The 22,012-nt window shown below is 38.3% G+C and overlaps 1 protein-coding gene across 1 annotated transcript in view; it reads right to left on the reverse strand.

Moving 5' to 3' along the window:
• Positions 1–21,823, reverse strand: part of LOC124155246 (probable ATP-dependent RNA helicase DDX43) — a 47,327-nt gene extending 25,504 nt beyond the window's left edge. Inside the window, exons 1-5 of the mRNA XM_046528964.1 lie at positions 21,686–21,823; positions 12,291–12,743; positions 5,186–5,425; positions 3,413–3,522; positions 1,741–1,961 (exon numbers count right to left, since the gene is read on the reverse strand). Of these exons, the coding sequence (XP_046384920.1) occupies positions 1,741–1,961; positions 3,413–3,522; positions 5,186–5,425; positions 12,291–12,731 (1,012 nt within the window). The 5' untranslated portion in view covers positions 12,732–12,743; positions 21,686–21,823. The remainder of the gene's footprint in view (positions 1–1,740; positions 1,962–3,412; positions 3,523–5,185; positions 5,426–12,290; positions 12,744–21,685) is intronic.
• Positions 21,824–22,012: the final 189 nt, after the last annotated feature.

Below are 22,012 nucleotides of genomic sequence, written 5' to 3' on the forward strand. Positions count from 1 at the left end.
AAAGAGTGAAAGAACTAATCGTTTGCTAAGTGTTTCCGAGCGATCTCAAACTGACGAAGGAATAAAGCAATAATTACCTGGAGTTGATTGCACTTCAGGAGTGGATGACAATTTGTTTTTGGCAATCCTTATTTTTTTAATCTTTGTTTCGATGATTCCTCTAAATAGAAAATTCGCTTTTGAGAATAAGCACTGTACACAAACTATTAAAATAGGAAAAAACTTAGCTAGACATTGAGGAGATATTTCTACTTGACGTCTTCTTTTCCCCATTGTGGATACCACTGACCTAATGTACTTGAGCTAAAATTGCACTCCCCGATATCAGAACGTCTCTCCTCCACGTTCACGTCTGTTCTGCGTTATCGAATGTTATATCTTCAGGATAATTTTCAACCGTGCCGTCACTTGGTAGTACATTGCTTCTGAGTTGTTGCTCACCGAGTAGTAGGTCAGAAGCACAGCTAATGTAGCAAAATGTTGAATCTGTCGTGTAGTTTTCTGATTACAACACAGAATGTGACACCATCAAATGTTTCCTTTATGACGTAATGGTATCCAGTTCCAGAAATATCAATTACAGCGTATTTATACCGACGTCCAGTCTCCATATACTCATCTTTCCGTTTCAGGTCTGAATATATTTTCGGCAACATTGCTTCTTCATCACGGTAGAATTATTTCTAACGAAGTTTCCACTTAGTATTCATTGTGTACCGATGGGTTCTTTAGCACTCATAACATAGCTGTCTCAACTACATCTGAGAAAAAACCTCCACTATATACTAATGATGGCAAAAAAAGATGTGCCGTTGTCTCTAAGAGCATCAATGTTTATTATTTATGTATCAGCATACCACACGGTATGAAATGTTCGTTAATATAAATAAAAATTGCATAATATTTCATTTATAAGGTTTATTACGGATTTTAGGGTAAAGAAAATATGCGAAGCGCCAAGTTCCTCGCAAAATGCTTATATTTAATCTGAAAACAGACCATAGGAAAATGATAAAAGTAACTCAAGATAATGATAAACATAACTTTCAATCTAAGAAAGGCATCTTGAAACGGCTCCGAATATATGATGCCTGGACCATAAAAAAGAAGAAGAATAAAGGACATGTCGGTATATATAGAAATAATACAATTAGAAGCCATATCTTACGAAAATGACTGAGCACGTCGATCGACGTGTTCCGCCGCTGGCAGAAGATCACGACCACGTCGATAGACGTGCTCCGCAGTGAACGTGTTAAATATACTGCATGTCAATATGAACATAAGAAAAGGTTCAATGTCATGGTTCAAAGGTTCAATGTTTTTCTTATGTCAATATGAACATAAGAAAAAGCCGTTCTTTGCCACACATTCCCACATGGGCACACTATCTTCAATAAAATAATCTTAACTCTTGTCACTGAAAAAATGAATGAATTTGGCAAAATAATTTGTTCGAGGATAAATTTCAATTGATTTTTAACTCAATGACTATGCTTTTACTCAAGAATAAAATTTGGTTTGAAAAAAACATTTTACATAAACAATCTTGCTCTTATTAACATCAGAAAAAAAAATTAATCTGGAAGTGGTGTGGAGAAATTAAATCCAGGACAAAAAGGTTAAAGTCTATCGAAATGAACTAAAACAAAAAGAGTGACATTTCTGATAAGAGAAATAAAAGGGGCTGCAAATGTCAAATAAAAGTTCATTTGGTTATTCAGTAAATTCTGCTCTTACCTGTCCCAGTTTGAGCTATTCCAATCAAATCATAGCCCTTTAAAAGGACTGGCCAAGCCTGACACTGTATTGGAGAAGGTGTTTGAAAGCCAGCCTTGCGTATTTCTTCAAGAATTTCTGGGAAAGGATGAAAACACTCCTCAAATGACTTCACAGGATTGGGAATTCCTTCTGTACCACTCTTGAAAACATAGGAAACCACAATGTTGTTGTTCTTTTTCCTGAAATTGACAAAAAATCAATTAACATCCAAACAAAATATTTCACCAATTAGATAAGACATTTACGTTCACCATATGAAAACTTTTACAGTATTCAACTGAGAACTATGGCAATGCCTTGCTTAGATACAAAAATAAGTCAATTGATGGTCAAATAAGTATTTCTTATGGAGTACAACACAAATAAACAGCCAAATTATGAATAACTCATCAATATTTTACATTCAATTTAATTTACTAACTCATTACAATTTAATCTATACAAAATAAGTAAGTGGTAACTATGACATACAGTAAAAACCTCTATGAAGTGAACCTCTTTACATCATAAACCTCCATACTTCATACCACCCCTATGGTCCCATCAGGTTTACATGTAAATTTACAGGCAAACCTCTAAATAGTGAACCTATTTTTCTCGTAAAACCTCCACTTATCATACCAAGGAGATACCCCCGAGACGGCCTAACTACCTCCGCAAATTGTACCGAGACAGCTAGGGACCATTAATGCAGCCGCGATTACGTACATGGAATGACATTTTCAGTGATAAATGTTTCACGTTTATTTTTTTCTTATACACCTTTAATATGCTGTAATTTTCACGTTAACCATTAGTTATGGCCATTTTGTTCCATATGAGAGCATACCTAACAGTAAATAAGAAAAAAGGTGTCCAACTATCCTAATCATTTTAAATGACTGTTGAATTAAGATAGCTCACACTGTTTTCTCTCAAATCATGCTGCAGCACTCGCTTTCTGTTATTATTAAATAATAAATATATGCTCACTAATGCACGCATGTTTGTTTAAAGACATAAATACTATGGTTTAAAAGACAGCAGTGCCTTTCATTTCTGAAGTGTATGAAAAAATGGTGCCTATCTCTGAAACCACTCTACAGTGAACCTCCCAAATTGCCCAAATTTTGGTCCCCTCCATTACGATGTAAAGAGGTTTTACTGTATCATGAACTGGCACTCAATATACTCACTCATGCATGAATGCACTAAGGGCAGAGTTTTTTAAGTGAAATGTGTAATAATTTTCTAATTAAAATACCAAACGGGTATCAATTTCCTGAACATACAAATTTTCATAAACTTGTATAACATTGAAGAGAAAACTGTTGAATGTAAATTTTAACATCTGGTCAACTGATGTCAAAGTAGCCATGCAGCAGGCCCAGATATTGTATGACTAAATAGCAACCACTCAAGTCAAGATTTACGGAGTAAAATCTACAAGTTACAGCTAATTGATTTTATTGCCATTCCAACCTATCTAAATTTCATGGACAAGTAATCAACATTTAGATCATTCATTGAATCTCATGGTCATGGGCCTGGCTCAGGGAACTATTATAAGCATGCATTGGACCAAGCAACAATTTACAAACCACAAAAACAACCGTACAATACCCTCAATGAAGTAAAATAAAATACACACCTGAATTCCGCCACCTCTTCCTTAGACATGTTTGCCACAGTGGGATCCTCTTCATAAAAATCTTTTTTCAATGGTGGACATTTACTCCATCTCTCTTTTTGAGCCGCCTCCTACAGTAGATTACAGTTAGTTACGGTAATGCAAGATAATATACCTCAACTTTAAGACATATGTTGAGTCATAATTCATGCATGCAGAAATTATACACATAAATTAAGATATCTGTTTAAAAAATTATCATGACTATTACACATGCTACACCCATATAGCACCTCAAGGAGTACACACCAATCAGGCTGTTGTAAGTCTAATAAAAAGTTCTATAAAAAGATTGTGTATACTTTTAGAAAAGACATAACCTCTGATTAAATCCTTAAATGGGCACCTGTAATTGCACCCAAGGAAAATACAGAAGACCCTTTTTCATACAAGCAAGTTTAAAATGAAAGTTTTGTCATGGTTTTGAAGAAAGAGGCATATTAACACAAGAATGACCGGGGTAAGCAGCATACCTATAATGACCGCCAACGGTCAATTGACCGTTCACTCTTTTCTTGCACTCTTTCATTTGTTTTACCTCCATATTTTCACTTAGCTAGTGTAAAAGTGTTCTGCTTATGTGTTACGGTTAGGCGTAACGATAGGAAAATAATTATTATAATAAAATATTAATTACTCCTCAAAAAATTTATTGTAAAATGAAAATGTGTTTCACTTGCATCGTTAAAAAATAATACGTCATTTATTTTAAAACACCAGAAGCATTTCAAAACATGTTCAAAGGAGATGCAAAATGCCGATATCAGCACTTTGACCAGAAGGCACTTGGTGGAATCCAGGTGAAACTGTCATCACCCTATGATAAACAACGTGGCGATAACCCAAAAGATGGAGATATCAACGATACAAAGGACACAGCGCTTAAACAAAGTGTCCAAAATTGTGGAATGAGACACGTATTTGAATCTCAAGGAGGTAGAAAAGAACACTATCGGAATGCGTCGTTCATTTGATTTTATCGATTCTCTGAGTCTGGAGTTGAACTTGAACGTGTTAGTAAGATGTCTTCTTGAAATCAAGCGCAACGGGACAATGGGATTGACATAGGGAGTGACGATTGACCCAGAAATATATTCAAACACATTCGATGACCATGTGGTACAAAATATACATGGAATGCACAGTATGGAGGAATACTGAAGGAAACCATCACCAGAAGAGCGACGATCATGGCAAAGCGAGACTACGTGCAAACAAATGAGTTGATGGGGAGGTGGTTGGAAACATGCATTATCATTTACATAACAGTGGTAATGATCACCAGATATGCCTCTCAACGACAGACTGCATCCATTTCGGGAAAAAAAAACAACACTTTGTGCCTCAACCTCTGAAAATTTCAACTGCCATCATCTAGGAAAACTGTGTATGCTTTGTCGCATTTGAAAAAATTTCATTCATCCAATGAACTGAGCACAAAAAGTTTTCACCAAATTTTGCTGTACAAAGCGGTAACTTTGGTCCACTATCCATGAATGTAAACAGTATGCATTTCTTCACTCATGATTTAACTCTATAGTTGAAAATGTTTGAGGATATTTTGAAAGTTTCAGATTTTTCATGGAAATATTAACAAAACTAAAATATGTGTTAGAATGTGACATGTTATCAGTCATACAGAAAGAGGGTAATTACTGCTGCAATTACTTTATGAGAATTATGCTTGCCATCTAAGTAGAGAGCCCCCTTAAAGATTAATAAAATTCTACTTACATGACTCATGTTTAATTTGTCCCAATCAATTTTGAAGCCTTCTCCATCATCAATCACAAAATCAGATTTATTTGAATCTATTGCATCAGAGTCATTGTTTTTAAATCCTCCAGATCCACGATAAAAAGTCTTCTCGGTCAATTCTGTAATTAAGGTTTTAGCTTTTTCAGTTGCTTCTTCCGAACCAATTAATTGCACACTTGTGGTTGCACCATAGTCCTCCTCACATGGTTGAAGAATCTATAATAAGAAAAAAAATAAATAATCAACGTCAAGGGGCCTCATTATGTGTACCAACTAATACCTACAAGAAACTAAAACGATAAGAATTAGACTACATATATAATTCAAAACCTAATAACATGGAAATGCAAGCCTCTATCAAGATACCCTTCCCTTAAAAGGTCAGAGTTCAGGATGAAAGCTAAGCAGGAATATAGATGATCGAGGCAGTTGGTTGCAGAAGGGTATCTAAGCCATATAAATGGACATGGAAAATAAATGGAGGCAGTTAAAACATTCCTGGGTTTTCAGCCACCTGCAGGCTTCTCCATGAAAGACTGCCTACACCAAGGTCCCAGGTATCATATAGCACAATGATTCAGGGTATTTTTTCACCTGACTGTACACTGGATATGGCATATGAAGGGCCAATTTGACCTCAATAACAATAAGTAAAAGCATTTTCCAAAAGCACTGAAAATAAAATGGGGTGTCTCATATTATTTAACATGGAAAATGAGGACACTATTACATCGATGGCTTCTGCACACCATAAAAACGAGCATTTCAACTAACACATTCATGATTGATACTATTAGGGTAAAGATAAACAAAAGTGATCATTGACATCTGCAAATATGACAAAGATTGAAATGGCAAGATCTTGTGATCCCTGATGGTCTCCCATTGGCAGATTGTGACTATAGCATTTGTTTTCAGTCAGTTCAACTGGAAATTTTACTTCCATTAACATAAATTCACGCAAAGGAGGAGTAGTATCAGACTTTTAATAAGATTTATTTATTAATATTCCCTTTATTAACCTTATCCACTTCACTCTAATGGAAAATTCTACAATGCAAATTACCAGAATGAAAAGGCTTTTTTCCCTTAACAGAAGTTCAGGGATTTAATTTTGGCCTCAACTTTAAGTTACTATGTACAGTAGAATCCTGATTTAAGGTTTTTCAGCGGGGACACAATTTAAAACACTAAATGCGGAAAAACACTAAATGAGGACCTGCCTTTTTTTTCAGTTTTTAGGGTCTGTAATGATTGGAATGGCTTTTTATGAATAAAAAATATTATTTTAAGTAACTAAAAGTTGCTGCATGCAGCAAAAAATTCATTGATTAAATGATTTTTGCCGAATTAAGGTTGGATAATACTTTTCAGGAATCAGCTAAAAAAATGGGTAGTAAAAATAAGTAATGAGAAGATGACAATTGTTTCAATGAAATATTTTAAGAAAATTATAATATTCATCAACTTAAAAGCATTCCCACATGGAATATTATTATGGAAATTAGTGATTCCATTTTATGCATATTTCAGTGGCCTCGAAGAAAATTTAAAATTTTTTTCTGTAAAAGCGACATGTAGGTGACTATAGCATTTCTAATATAATAAAAAAGGTGTAAGTAGGTACTCGAAAAAAATCGTCATTGCATCAATGAAGATGAGTGAAATAAAGGGACAGCAGAAAATCCCGAATTCTAAACTACCGAATATCTAGGAAAAGGGAGATTTACTGGAATTTTGCCAATCTAACGTTTTCTGTTGTCTCGGCGAAACGAGCGATTTATGAGCCTCCTGTGCGCACAGTTTGGATTTCGAGGTCATCCAAATATTGAGAATCTTTTTTCTAGTATGCGTACAAGTCGATGGTGATTCAACTCGATGATAACACCAGATTCGTTGTCATATCCGCGGCCTCATGCAGGTCGAATGGAACCGAGAGAAGTTGTTTACGCGGCGCGATGATCACCTTGACTCCGACTCACCGTTTCTCGGCAGCTTTTAATAAAATTTGGTTGGACCTTGAATAACGATTAGCTAAACTCTGTTAAGTGAAAAGTTTTAATCTTCAATAGAACTGGATTTCATCTGAAAAATTGTCAGTGCCTCCGGAGTTTGGCAATTTCGTCCGAGTTATGATGTCGCAGTCAACCACCAAGGGATTCCTGCTGGATTTTCGTATTTTTCCGCGCTCATCTATTTTACCGTGATTATGTGGTGATTTTTTCCAGCATGATGGATGAAAAATAACGATTTTATTAACTTTGATATAATGGCCGTTTTCCGGTGGTCCGCAGCCACATTTTGTTGCAAAGTTAACAAAAACGTTATTTTTTATCGCAGAGACACGGTTCAAAGACGTACTTGATTGCTTGATTGGCAGGAAAGCGATGAGAACAATCATATTGTGATGATCGGATTTATTGATTGATTTTCAAATTGCAGTCAGAGCGGTCACTTTTCCGGAGGTAGGGCCCCCGCTGGTAGGGCCGATGAGACGGTCCTGCGAGGGTGAATTCGTCGAGGATAGGGTCGCGGATTAGTGACCCTTCGGAGGGTGTACCACACCCATCCTGGAAGTACCTGCTCCATGGGCCCAGGAAACGCAGTTTAACATTTTCGCCGCATGTGTGGAGAACGTTTTCGGAGATTGAACAGCAGCGAAAGGGTTAATATTATTTCTTGCCTCAAATCTTCTTTTTTGTTTATATATTAATCGAAATTCATTGCTGTGCAATTGCCAAAAGTATTACTCGTCATTGGGTCCAGATAGCCGGCCTACCGAAGATTTATCTCGTCTCCGTAACAGAATGATAATAAATAATTTAGATCGTTAATTAAGCGTGGGGCTAGTGGAAATGAGTTTTTTTTTTCAGCAATACGGTTTGAGACGTATTTTTGCCGTCGTAGGTTACCGGGCGATTGACTTCCAGGTAGAGGGTCTACGCTAAAGCCTTCAAGGTCATCGGTATTCACGGGGGAGAAATGGAGTTGCGCATGAATAGCATCAACACATAAAAGGGTCCGCTATAGAGTCTCAAACACAATGGCTTCGTTCCCTCCCCGCAGTCATAGGCCTTCTGCGTCTCAAGAATACAGTTCAGCAGAAGAAGGTGATTTAGATAGATCCATACAGAGTAAAAACCAAGAGAATATGGCAAAAAATAGGAATGCGGGTAGAAAAATCAAGAATTTATCAAGAAAAACCATAAACCTAGAAGAGAACTTGAGAGAGGACAATTGCTTTGAAAATGGAGAGCGTCAAAGCGATATTGCGTGGAAGTTTAAACTCACGATGCCTTATTCTGAATAAAGACGAAGCTAAAATATCAGTGACCTCAGCCGCACCAACTTCAACCAAGCGGTCTACTCATACGGAAAGTTCATGGTGAATCAGTACAAAAAGACGAGAGTGGTAATCGCTCCGAGACATTTAGTGAAAGCGGTTGGTTCCAGAATTTAAACGGCAAGCAGGTATTTTCAGTGCGGCGATATCAGGTGAATCTGCAAGTGTTGATAGCGCAGCCACCACAACATTTTCTGATGAAAATGAAAGAGCAGGAGCAATTCATTTTCATTATGTCACGTTTCAACTCCATCTCGCCTGAAACCTCAGACTATATTTTCTGATGAATTCCAAGCTGTTATTGAAAGTGGCTCCTTTCCCCCTCAACTAGATCTAGTGTTGACGAGACGATATTCTTTTGGAAAAGAATGCATTCTCGTTCATTCATTTTCAGGGAAGGAAAACCTGGGTCAGGTTTCAAGGCATTTAAAGACTGTTTCACGTAGCTGCTAATGACTCGGAGGACTTCAAATTAAAATGATTTATCATTCATAAACTCCGCTAGCTATGAAATGGCATTTATAGTAGCATTTTCCTGTCATTTCGATGAGCTACAAAAGGGCCTGGGTGACACAACAGTTGTTTTTAGACTACAGTAAAACTTCGATTTTACGCACTTCGATTTTACATCAAGTCTCGTTTTTACGCAGCGGCATTCAAGTCCGGCCGGAAAGCATAGGGAATTGCAGTGGTGAAACTTCGATTTTACATCTTTTCTTGATTTTACGCAGTTTTTCGATTTTGCGCAGCATAACCCCAGCCCCTAAGAGGTCGCTAATCTTGATTTTACGCAGTTGTCTTTCGGCTTGTTTTGAAAATCCGACTGGAGCAATATGCAGTTAGGTTATTATTTCGTCTCAATGAGTTGCAAAAATGAATACAGGAACCGTTGAAATGACATCGCGCTGTAGAGCGTGAAACTAAATACATCGCGAATCTAATTATTGCTTCCCCGTGAGCCCTCTCAGGCTCCATTACGAACGCGAATGTCGCTCTTAGTTCAAATTCGCCGTAGAAGGATATCGAAACCTAAAACACACGGCAATCGCCTGCATGCGTAACTACTTTTGATTAAGACATGATCGCTGGAGATATTAACATTATCACCTTTCGTTTATTATTCGACTTATTGATCGACGCTGTTTAAATCCAGAATTATGAGCTACGGAATATCTATCCCCAACGCAAGGCTTTCTAGAATTTTGCCAACGCTATGTTTTCCGTCACCCCAGCGAAATATAATGGCGAAATGAGTCGTTAAAAATACTCCCGTGCCAAAATTTTGGCTTCCAAGGTGATCCAAAAAAGATAGTCGTACTTCTAGTATGGACGTAAGTCGATGGTGATTCAACACGATGGTAAAAGCAGCCTGCATTGTCTCATTCCCAGGCTAACCCCACATCTGCGGGACAAATGGAGGCGAGGGAAAATTGCTTGCGCTGCGCGCTTATCAGAACCGACTCAACTTGTATATCATTGTCAGAAGGTTTAAGTTAAACATGGTTGGACCTTGAATAGCTATTAGCTTAACTCCGCTAGGTGGCAAGCGTTTTAACGGAACGGGAGTTAATGCCCTCGGAGAATAACTCGCGTCGTCAATCGTCATGTAATCATTGAAGTCAAATTCAAGACGTGAGTGATAAGGGAGTCCCTTTAAACTCAGGAATGGCTTAGTACCATTAAATCGAAATACAAAAAGTGTCCGGTGTTGTTATCAGATATGGGGAAGCAAAATATTACGTGAAGCTAAGTCACTCGGCTTGTGAGTCGAAGGTCCCGGCGCTGAATTCGCGGAAGAATGCCGACAGAGAAGCTATTCCCGGAAGAGTCAATCAACTAATGCTAAAATTTCATGGGGAAATGCTTTTTTAATGCATATAAATTATAAAGAAGGAAAACTTTTCAGGACTATTTGTCATTTTTTATTCATCACGGGCGGCATGACGGCAGTTGCGCGGTCATTTAAATAGCTCACTTAAAAAAAGTGATTTAAGCACCGGAAAAATCTGAATTTCCGAATATCCCGAGTCCTGTGTGCTCCGTATTATCTATGGTATGCTATTTGAAGGTAACCAACAACTGGGGTCATTAGCGCCATGAAGTAAGGGCTGGGGGGATAGGAACCCTATGTTGGCATTAGCCAGGTTGTAATGATAAGCTCAAAATGGACCAGGACTTAACTTCCCATCTGATGGACAGAGTGGTGCACTGGAAGTGCCCTCCACATTAGACTCAAGTAGGGATAGGGGCATCTCTGATAAGTCTCTGCCACTGCCAGGACTTGAACCCAGGCCCACAGGGTGTAAAGCCTATGTGATGTATTAGCAAAATTTTGCACCCTATTAATGGGGTTAATTTGGATGACTATCCTCAGGTATCTCATTTCTTCAATCTCCAATCTTTGTTTGTCTGCTGGTGGTTAAACGGATATCCTGAAAACTGCTTTTAATGAGAATATTTTCGAAAATTAGCTTCTCTGCGAGCATTTAGTATCACCATTCCGAAATTTCTCCTGGGTAACAGAAGTAATCTTAGTGCCAGAAATGCCCCCATTTCAACCATTTTGTTCAACCATGGGAAACACTGTTCAGGAATGCAAAGTTGTTTCTCTTAAGGTAACACGTCATCTGTGGTGTTGCTTTTGAGTAAATAAGATTATTAGGCTTCATTTTCCGAGCAATAATGAGCTAGTGTTATCCTGAAAACTATACTCCTCCTCAATACCAACTCTTGATTTTACACACTTTGATTTTACACAGTGCCCATATTTCGGTCCCTCCAACTGCGTAAAATCAAAGTTTTACTGTAGTTTGAAATATCATCAACTGCCGGCAACGCATTACGATCCCCTGAGATAGCAGATGTTAGCCCACCCGCACGACAGGATGGAATTTCGAAAGCACGTAAGAATTTTTTTTAACGTGAATAAAAGTATTTGAATGCGTGAATACTATCTTTAAAGTCTTTATCTTTATGTTTTAAACTATAAATATTTATAGAAATAATGTTTTCTAAGGCTTTTTATGGGAATATAGATGTTTTAGAGGAAATTCAATACCAAAGACCTATGCTACCAGGAACGCATCCCTATCTTCCCTATGTTAAAACTCTCTCGTATAACGCAAATTCGTACAGCGCAAAGACCCCAAGGAACGCATCCCTTGCGCTATACGAGACATGGGTGTAGTATACTCTTCTAAAATAATTACTAACATTTTTTAAAAAAATCATTGTGGAATTTTAAGTCGATTTCTAGCGTCAATACCAACAAAGTTAGTGAACACATGGTACTAAGTCCAGAAGTCCATTATTTTTAATGTCAAAATTTTGTTTAAAAGTTGCTAATGCACAGAACATAATGAAGAATTCATTACAAAGTATAAAAAAATTGTGACATATGACAAAATATATCATTGCAAAAACCTATGGCAATATAACCACTTCAAAATGGATTCCTGCAGTGAGGATGATCGTAAATGACAAGGGATGGTCGGGCTTAATTTCCAAGGAATGGCCCTAAGGTCTAACTAAGCTGGGTCTCAGGCCAGGTCTGAATGTATCCTACGATTGCTACCTCAGGGGTCACTTCTCCCTCACATCGGCTATAGTTGACGTCCGGATCTTTGTATTGAAAAATCCACAACAGCTATACCCGACGTCAAGTCTTCTGCCTATGAAAATGCCTGTCAGCCTGACATTTGGAGCAAAAGGGTTAATGCCTACGACAAAGTGACATACCTTGATCGAAGCTCCACTTTCATCTTGGAGTTCCCGTATTTTTGATCCAGAACGGCCAATTATTTTTCCAACATCAGTCGACTGGACAGAAATAATGACAGGCTTCCCACCTCCCTGTGAGTCACCTCCCACATCATTGGAACGGCGCCAATTGGTATTTTCACTACCAGAGCGATTTCCACGTCTGGAGCCTCCTTGGTCTGATTCTCGTCGGTCCTGGTTTCTGGAGTTGTTTTGCCAGTGTCCTGACCAGCTTCCAGAATCTCTCCCACCTCTCCCACCCCTCCGGCCACCTCTGCCTCCTCTTCCACGATCATTGAACCCAGATGAGAAGCCAGAGTTGCCAGAATAACCAGCATTAGCATGTGAACTGTTGTTCACTTGGTAGCTTGCAACAGGTGTTGAATTGGGATCATCCCAATTCTCCTCTTGAGCATACATGTCTAATACTCCCTGCAACATAAAGTAAACTTTAGAAGGATGTGGTAGAAATCTGAATCATATCACTCGCTTTGTCAAGAACTTCTGAATCATGCTCTGGAAGGAAATCTTTATCCAGTACTTTGCAAAGCTTTTTGTTCAAACACATTCATGAAGTTTTTTGTCAATAGAAAATGGAGAAAGTTAACTTGTATTGACATGCATCCTGTATTACGATGTGTTTTATAAAGCAACAATCAAGTTATCCCCAGCAACGATGGGTAAGTAGTATGAATTCCTTATAATTTTCTATTTCGAAAATATATTTTTCTTATCGGGAGAAAAACAACCTGCGCATAAAAAATGTTATAATTTTTGAACTTATTATGTACTAGATTCATCTTGTAAATATTTGCTTAGATATAGAAAACAGTTAACACAAGCATTTCATCACACTTGAAGGAGGACTCAACACTGACTACCAGAGTCGTGAAAAGGGATTTTTTTGCATAATTTTTTTTTTAACAACAAAGAAAGCAAAAAGCCATGAATTTTATTTTTACAGGTGGTGGGTCATAGCTTAAGGAATATTAGAAAAAAATAATTTAGCTTGATTCAGATATTGCCTCAGGTCAAAATTTGATGTTTTATAGAACCATGTTTTAGACGCAAAATTTTCTAAAATCTTATGAAACATATGATTTTAGAGAATTTCCAATATCCCTTAGGATATTTTTCAATTAGATTTTGGAATCCTCATGACTTCTATAGTAAACCTGCAAATTTCCATGAGAACCGGATGAAAACTATGGCTGAGACAAATTATTTCCCTCTGGAGGTACAAGTGCCTCTGGAGACCGCATTCCTTAAAAAACTGCAGTTTCACCCAAACTTCAAATGGCCGTGAAAAAAAAAAACTATTAGAGATAGCCAGAAATACTTTACACTGTTTCATTCCTACATGGAAGGATGAAAATTGCCAAGTTTCATCGAAATCCGAGTCGGTGGGTGTCATGCCTGGATGAACATGTTATGACCCATGAATGAAATTAGAACAGGGGCTACAGTATTTTGCCGTCTTGCATCCACGCATTCTTGCATGTGTTCTAGCAATTCACCGCTTTACACGACGAAATTTTGATTGCGCCTTTGCACATACGTCAGATTGCGCAATTCTGTGTACCGTGTAAAACAGCCTTTCCACTCACAAGGGGAGACCACGAAACTTGCTCCGCCTTTTTCGATGCCTTATTTTTTATGGCCTTCGGAATGGTGAACACATCCCTGAACTGGTAGTGGTTCCGTTGAATGGGCCTTAGTTTGGCTGTAATCAATTTATTTTCATGCGGTACTTTTCACAAGCCGCCTATAGCTCCAAGATATCACCCCCCTTTACTAGCGGGTTGGGTGGGGTAGTGGTTAGTGTTTACGGCTACCACCCAGGGGACCAGGGTTCGAGGCTTCGTGATGCCTGTGTATTTTGTTGTCTTCATTGTGTTCATACGGCGTCAACTTTTTCATTAGTTTTAATTACGACAAGCATACACATGAGACTATTTTTTTATCATCATAATGGCGTTTAGGTATTTAAGCGGTGTCATTTCCAACGCGGAGAAGTGAAGGCTCCACTTTCTACTCCCCTCAAAATCATATCGAAAGGTTAACTAGAACACCGGCTTTTTTTTGGAAGAAATTACATTTGCTGGTGGGCATCTTGTTATTATATTGGATGGGTTACGGAAGATTTTGGGAAGCGGCAAGCACAAGACACATTTGGTGTGATTGTTACTTTTAACCCTCCAGCGGGCGCGACTGTTATTTCTACACAACCGGGCGAATGGCGTACTTTGCCCATGTTATGTGCATATATGATAACACTCCATTTTTGTTAAAATTAATCTTTATTTGTAGAAATTAGTAAAATCTTGTACATTTATAGGTAATACAGATATAAAGGTACGCAGGTGGTACACGGCCGGTCGCGCGGCGTAATTTATACGCCACGTGTGACGGGTTCCTCTTACTGATCTAAAAAAATTAGCAACAATACCTCGAACTTTGAAAACTCAAAGTACATTGTAGGAATACGCGAGACCATTCTAGCCCAGAATGTACGTACGATGTTGAAATCCTTGGTTTTCGAAGATTGACGTATTTTATGCCATCACGCCCGGTCCATGGTCATCAACTTTTATTTCATCCTATTTGTTAATGGAAATTATATTTCGGAATGGTTCTTTTAGCACATGGGTACTGTGTAAGTAAACTCCCTTTGGAGCAAAGTGAATTACAAGTGTTCGAGAAATATGGCATTTTATAATCGTTTTGTGTTCTTATTAATTATGTCTGTACGCATGTTGTTGATCGCCGCGAGCCTTTAACGGCATGTGCTCTCGCAAGAGTGGTTTTCATTTTTAATGTGGAAGTTGATTAGTAGAAGCAATGAAAAATTAATATTTTGGCGCACACCAACCCTTGCTAGTGTAGTAGTCGTATCTCCATGTTTGAAATGACACTGCTAAAATACCTAAATGCCATTATGATGATAAAAAAATAATCTCACGTCTATGCTTGTCGTAATTAAAACTAATGAATAAGTTGACACCGTATGATCACAATGAAGACAACAAAATACACAGGCATCACGAAGCCTCGAACTCTGGTCCCCCGGGTGGTAGCCGTAAACGCTAACCACTACCCCACCCGACCCGCTTGTAAAGGAGCGTGATATCTTGGAGCTATATGCGGCTTGTGAAAAGTACCGCATGAAAATTAATTAATTACAGCCAAACTAAGGCCCATTCAACGGAACCACTACTAGTTCAGGGATATGTTCACCATTCCGAAGGCCATAAAAAATACGGCATTGAAAAAGGCGGAGCAAGTTTCGTGGTCTCCCCTTGTCAGTGCAGAATCCTATCATAGGAGGGATGAATGTGAGATAATTCTGTTCACCAATAACTATCCCGTTAATACATAAATCAATAAACTAACAACTATTACACTATACCAAAGTCCGGAGTTCAACAGATAGATTTTGATTAAGCTTTTCCCCACTATCGACAAAAATATTTGTCACAGATTTTCCTTCACTCACAAAAGAATGCCAAAAATACCTGTTTCTTTGCTCCCCCCCTATTATGATGGTTGCGGGTACACAAAGTCTTAGTTTCGGTACTCTATGCAGCGGGACTTAGGGCCTACCCTCGAAATCCAGGAGCAGGTACCTGGACCCCTCATCTTATATGACCCCTCTTTGTAGTAAGGGGTTGCGGTCATACAATAGGGTGGTTTCCTATTATTTTTTTATTGCCTAAATCGAAAGATTATTACTCCTGGAGTACGCATTTCACGCTTTTAGATTTTTACATGACGATATCTCTTTTTCGCGATTAAATGAAAAGTGAAAATTTTCAAGCGCGCGAAAACGCGACGCGTAAGTATGAATGCCGGGAAATCTCTCTGTGTGACGTATTTCTGCTTCCCGCTGCCGCCCTGTGTGGTGACCTTGAGGGAGACTTAGCGCTGATACGACGCAGGCTGCTAGCGGGTAGCGGAGTACCCTGCTGGCTGGTAGCGCTTGGCTTAAATAAGGATTATTAATACCTTATCAAATGAAGAAAACTTTCCGACCTTAGCCAGTTTTAATAAGTGATTATTAAGACATGTTTCCCTGAGCTCTGCGCCTCATGCATGCATTGGTAACCTCAGACGATGTATAACTCCTATATACTCGTATAGAAACTAGGTCCCTGTGACGTCACGTGGAGTGGCATCGCATGGGCGCCAATCTGGCCCTTTTCAAATAAGGATAAAAATGGACCATAGCCTTTCGTCTAAACCGGTATTTCTAAAACGAAATAATTTGTATATTATGAATACACTAGTGATGGGTAACGAATCGCAATCAATGCCTTTCGTTTTCTTTGAAGGAAACTACCCTATTGTTCATTCAGTCAGTTTGCGGAATAAATATTTGTTCCTAAACTAAGAATTGAATTATTTTGCCTATGGAGCTGCGTTTACAATTCCTAAACGATATCCTACCATAAATATTAACTTATATTTTGATTTCAGTATTTCAGTAATTTTGTCATGGTAATTGTGGCTTATATTCCCTTCAGTTAAAATCTTTCTCTCTTAGATTTTGTCAAATTAACAGGGTTTTTTTAAGTACTGCACAGACCAAATTACTTTGTTCATTAAATGTTTTCATTTGATATATCTGTCGTTGTCTCTAAAATGAAACTTTAAAATGAAAAATATTTCCTCTACCATTGAGTGACTTAATTCTCTTCCTTCCTCATATTTCCATCTGTTGACTTGAAAACAGGTCACGAGGTTGCTTATTTATCTGCAAGAACGTTGAAATTTGAGCAATTTTATAGAATTGCAGCATTCTCTTGGTATGATTCAATTATGTAGGTTTAAGTTGGAGTACATATAAGGAATACCCCACATGACCTTCCTCACATGTTTAGGTACAAAGTATTGTCGACGCGATGTCTATGAGTATGCACGTAAATAGGGAATTTGCATCAGCAACAATATTTTTACTGATCTCCTACTTCTTCTTGATTCCTACCATAAGTTTTTAGGTGAACCCTTTCCCTTCAAAGTTGCACTATCATTTACGATTTCACACTATGATGCACCACAGTCAGAAGCACTGATTTTTTTGCTGCTCTCGCCGAAATAACTAGTTTTGTTGATAAATTTTTCGCGGTAGTTCGTATAAACGAATTCAATTTGCTCCTGGGGACTGAGCCCGATGTTCCAAATTTCAAAATATTTCGTATTATCAAAACTTGGTATTATCGAATAGCGCTATTTATTTACCGTAGGCTTTTTGCCGGGATCACAATTTCACTCCGTATTATCGAAAATTTCGTAATATCCTGCTTCCTATAATTGAGAGTTTACTGTACCATCGGGAGAAGCTCACCGTCGTAGAATAGTAATTTCGTCCCACATTTCCCAAAATCCATTATCCCCCACCCATCAGTCCTCAGTCCAACCCTCTAACGTTTCACTCCCTTTCGTAGCCCCCCAACAAGCCTCTGGCACCCCAGATCATTGCTCCCTCAGGTTTCATGTTACGAAGACCATCAATCCTTCAAAATAAAAGTTACACGAGAACAATAGAAACATGTTTCACCCCTCCCCATTTCTTGCCAACTGACCTTTTTTAGCCAACCTTCAAGATTTAAAGTTCCCAGTTTCTGGAGCCCAAAAAAAAAAAAAATGTCACCTATTGGGTCCAAAAGTGTCTAACAGTGACTTTTGGCAAATGATGAGGTATCTTGATTGAATTGAAATATTCATATTATGTACAATATTTGAAAGAAAATGATACCAAACATGGTGTATTTTTGACATTTTAAGCATGGAAGTAGTTTCCCGGGGAAAAATCAAAAATGGAAGTGGAATAGGGAGTAGGAACGGATAAAGGCCAGAGTTCCGTAGCCTGACAAAATTGCACTGACATCTAGTAAAAGTTTCAAGTTATATGAGTAGAATGGGAAGTGGTTGCTTTCCAAGAGCCTCTCCCCCTGTCCTTCTGCCAGCTCCACTCTGTTCATGCTGTCTGCCTCTGGTCCCCAATTTTCGAAGCACTCTGATAGCATGACTCACATAAGTACTGTGTTATTTTTTTATTGCCTAAATCGAAAGATTATTACTCCTGGAGTACGCATTTCACGCTTTTAGATTTTTACATGACGATATCTCTTTTTCGCGATTAAATGAAAAGTGAAAATTTTCAAGCGCGCGAAAACGCGACGCGTAAGTATGAATGCCGGGAAATCTCTCTGTGTGACGTATTTCTGCTTCCCGCTGCCGCCCTGTGTGGTGACCTTGAGGGAGACTTAGCGCTGATACGACGCAGGCTGCTAGCGGGTAGCGGAGTACCCTGCTGGCTGGTAGCGCTTGGCTTAAATAAGGATTATTAATACCTTATCAAATGAAGAAAACTTTCCGACCTTAGCCAGTTTTAATAAGTGATTATTAAGACATGTTTCCCTGAGCTCTGCGCCTCATGCATGCATTGGTAACCTCAGACGATGTATAACTCCTATATACTCGTATAGAAACTAGGTCCCTGTGACGTCACGTGGAGTGGCATCGCATGGGCGCCAATCTGGCCCTTTTCAAATAAGGATAAAAATGGACCATAGCCTTTCGTCTAAACCGGTATTTCTAAAACGAAATAATTTGTATATTATGAATACACTAGTGATGGGTAACGAATCGCAATCAATGCCTTTCGTTTTCTTTGAAGGAAACTACCCTATTGTTCATTCAGTCAGTTTGCGGAATAAATATTTGTTCCTAAACTAAGAATTGAATTATTTTGCCTATGGAGCTGCGTTTACAATTCCTAAACGATATCCTACCATAAATATTAACTTATATTTTGATTTCAGTATAAAAATCAACATGGAAATTATAGATGCATTAAATCTGTTACTGTTGACGATAGAGCTTCATACAAAATTTAACAATTCTCGGAATAAAATGAGGAATTCAAATCAAAGTCTGCAATTTTACGTGCAAGCAACAATTACCCATATAGCTCATTCATATAAAAAAAATTCATGAAAAAAAAATAAGTTGACTGTGAACCAAAGGCCCTGGTGGGTTTGTAAACCTGGAAAGAAGGGAGCCCAACTATCCTATCAGTCGGAGATAATGTGGAGTCCCTTCTAGGAAGGGTTGAAATAGCTTGGTAGTTATCCGTGACCCTTCCTAATGAATGCCCTGCAAAAATGCTCGGTACTGAGGGGACCAAAGTGTCTCTTGGAGATCAGTCCAGCAGTCATGCTAAGGAGAGAACTTCACAGTCTCGAAAAGGTTAACTGTGAAGCAGATAGGTTTAGAGGTTTGGTTACAGCCCAGACAGCACATTTGTGGTAATACATTTGTAATCCAATCGTTTTACAAGTGTTTTCCAAACCGAGCATGCTGTATTACAATCGTATTACAATTGTAATACAGTGTCAAATGTCCTCTATTACAATCGTATTACAAATTCCCTTGTATTTTGCCTTTGTATTACAACTGTATTACAAATCATCTGTATACAAGACGTTTGAATACAACTGTAATACAGTTGTATTACAAAAATCGGTACAATTTGTAAGGTTACAGAAGATTTACCATTTGTATACAAATGGTTGTGCTATCTGGGAGACTGTATGTGCCAATGTGAACTGGGCTGTAGCCAGGATTATTGGCCAGGAAGAGCAAACAGGTTGTAAGGTTGAGCAACAAGCATCACCTGACCTGCCCCCTCCTGGCTATGTCTCTGCATGTGAATTTGAATTAACAGTTTTGATCAAATTAAATGAATGAACATATGCATGGGCTAAATAAGAACACACTATATTATCAAATCAAGCATTTTTACAAGTAAGGTTGTTTTACAATGAATTTTCCGATCGTACATACTTTGCACTTGTGGATTTCTTCATTTTCTGGGTTATCGCCGCGTTTCGTTGTCAGAGGTGACGACAGTTTCGCCAGCATTCCACCAGGCATCTTCAGGTCGAAGTGGTGCTTTCGGTGTTTTTGCCGCGTGTATATAGCTCTCGTAGTAGTCACCTCTAACAACGAAACGTGACGATAACCCGGAAAATGGAGAAATCCACAAATTCTGTACGCCACAAAAGACCCCGAGACTACAATACTTTGCACTTGCTAATGTATTTTGTAACCAAGTCTTCAGAAAAGGTATGAACTCTACTGGTGCACATACTACACGCATTTTCTGGTTACTCATATCCTTCAAAATCTCCATGCACTCTCAAAACAATTAAGATAGCAATAGAGGTTCAGATAAAGCAAGTCTATTCATTAAGGAATGAGAGTGCAGTGTTTCCTATGAAGACAAGACAGTAAGAGCTGAAGTTGCTGCATATGTTCTAAAAATTGCTTACAATAGCGATTAAAAATGAAGTTGATGAGATATCCACTCAATAAGTGCAAAAATGGGAATGCCTGCAAGTGCAAGTCAGGGCAATAAAGAAATATCTTCAAGAAATGATTGATGAAACTTCTTCGCAGAAAATAACAAAAAGCAAAATAAAACAAGGCCCACCCAATCATTCATTGTTTGCAAACTAATTGCTTGAGAATTGTGTCCACATGTGAAAAAACATATCTTACTCTGGAAGCTATTTGAGCACTTGAATTGGAAAAGGGCCATTGTCTAAAGAACATCACACTGTGCCATCAAGCACCATGGGTACTGATTACCATTCTTGACCTTGAGGCAACCAGAGTTCGATCCCTAGAAATCTCAAGGACGCAAACATTGAACCCCGTTCCTCCCCGAAAAGGAGAGATACGGTCATCAGTGCATCCCGTCCAAATCAGCCCCCAACGAAACACAACCATTGGCCTCTTCAAATGAACCTTTCCCCTGAAAATTTTCCTGCCCAAGGTCTTCATTATACTTGATCAAGAAAATAAGAGAGCTGATGCATAGCCAAAACTTAAACTTTAAATTCAGGAGGTATCAATTATACAAAGGCTAAAACATAGACTTACTTGCTCATATCCCTCGGTAGCTTACATACGGATTTTACCACGACTTGACAGAATTAAACTATCGATTGATGGTCCTCATTACCTACACTTCCCATGGCATGGATTACTAGAAGTCAATGGTTGTGCCTTTTAACTCATATCTTAAGCTCCATAAATATACTATAAATACTGATTGTCACCACTACAAGTGCTTCGTAAAGAAAGGGATCACAGTAAAAGAAATGCAGGAAAACGGAAATCACACTTAAAAATCGTAATTTAAGTATAACGGCCGGAGGAAGAAAGTAATGCAAATACCAAGGACTAAGGTTTCTTAGCACGAGGGCATAAATATTGTAAATTCACGTGTTCCCGCAGCCACCAGCGAAATTCTGCTCTTACAAATTTTATGAAAGCAATATGCAACCTATAAGGATAATTGTTACCTACGGTAGCCTTTTTCTATGCTTTCCACCGGTGGTCGTCTTATGTCACTTCAATATGCAACGGAGAAAAATATTTCTCCGTGAATCTCGGTATGCGGCATCTTCCACTTTCCGACAAATCTCGACCTTCTCGATTTGTCCAATAACAACTCATTTGTTTATTATGATGATGGCGCGGATGCCAAAGCGGGATATTTGAATTTGGTGCCTTGTTTAATAAATTATACGTTTAAGATAACTTAGCCTAAATTGCTCTCTCTAAACAAATTCAAATCAGTTATTTTACGTTTTTTACGGTTCATTGAGGATTTTTCAAAGTTAATGACG

Source organism: Ischnura elegans, chromosome 3 (assembly GCF_921293095.1).
Source record: "Ischnura elegans chromosome 3, ioIscEleg1.1, whole genome shotgun sequence".
In the NCBI taxonomy this organism is placed as follows: domain Eukaryota; kingdom Metazoa; phylum Arthropoda; class Insecta; order Odonata; family Coenagrionidae; genus Ischnura; species Ischnura elegans.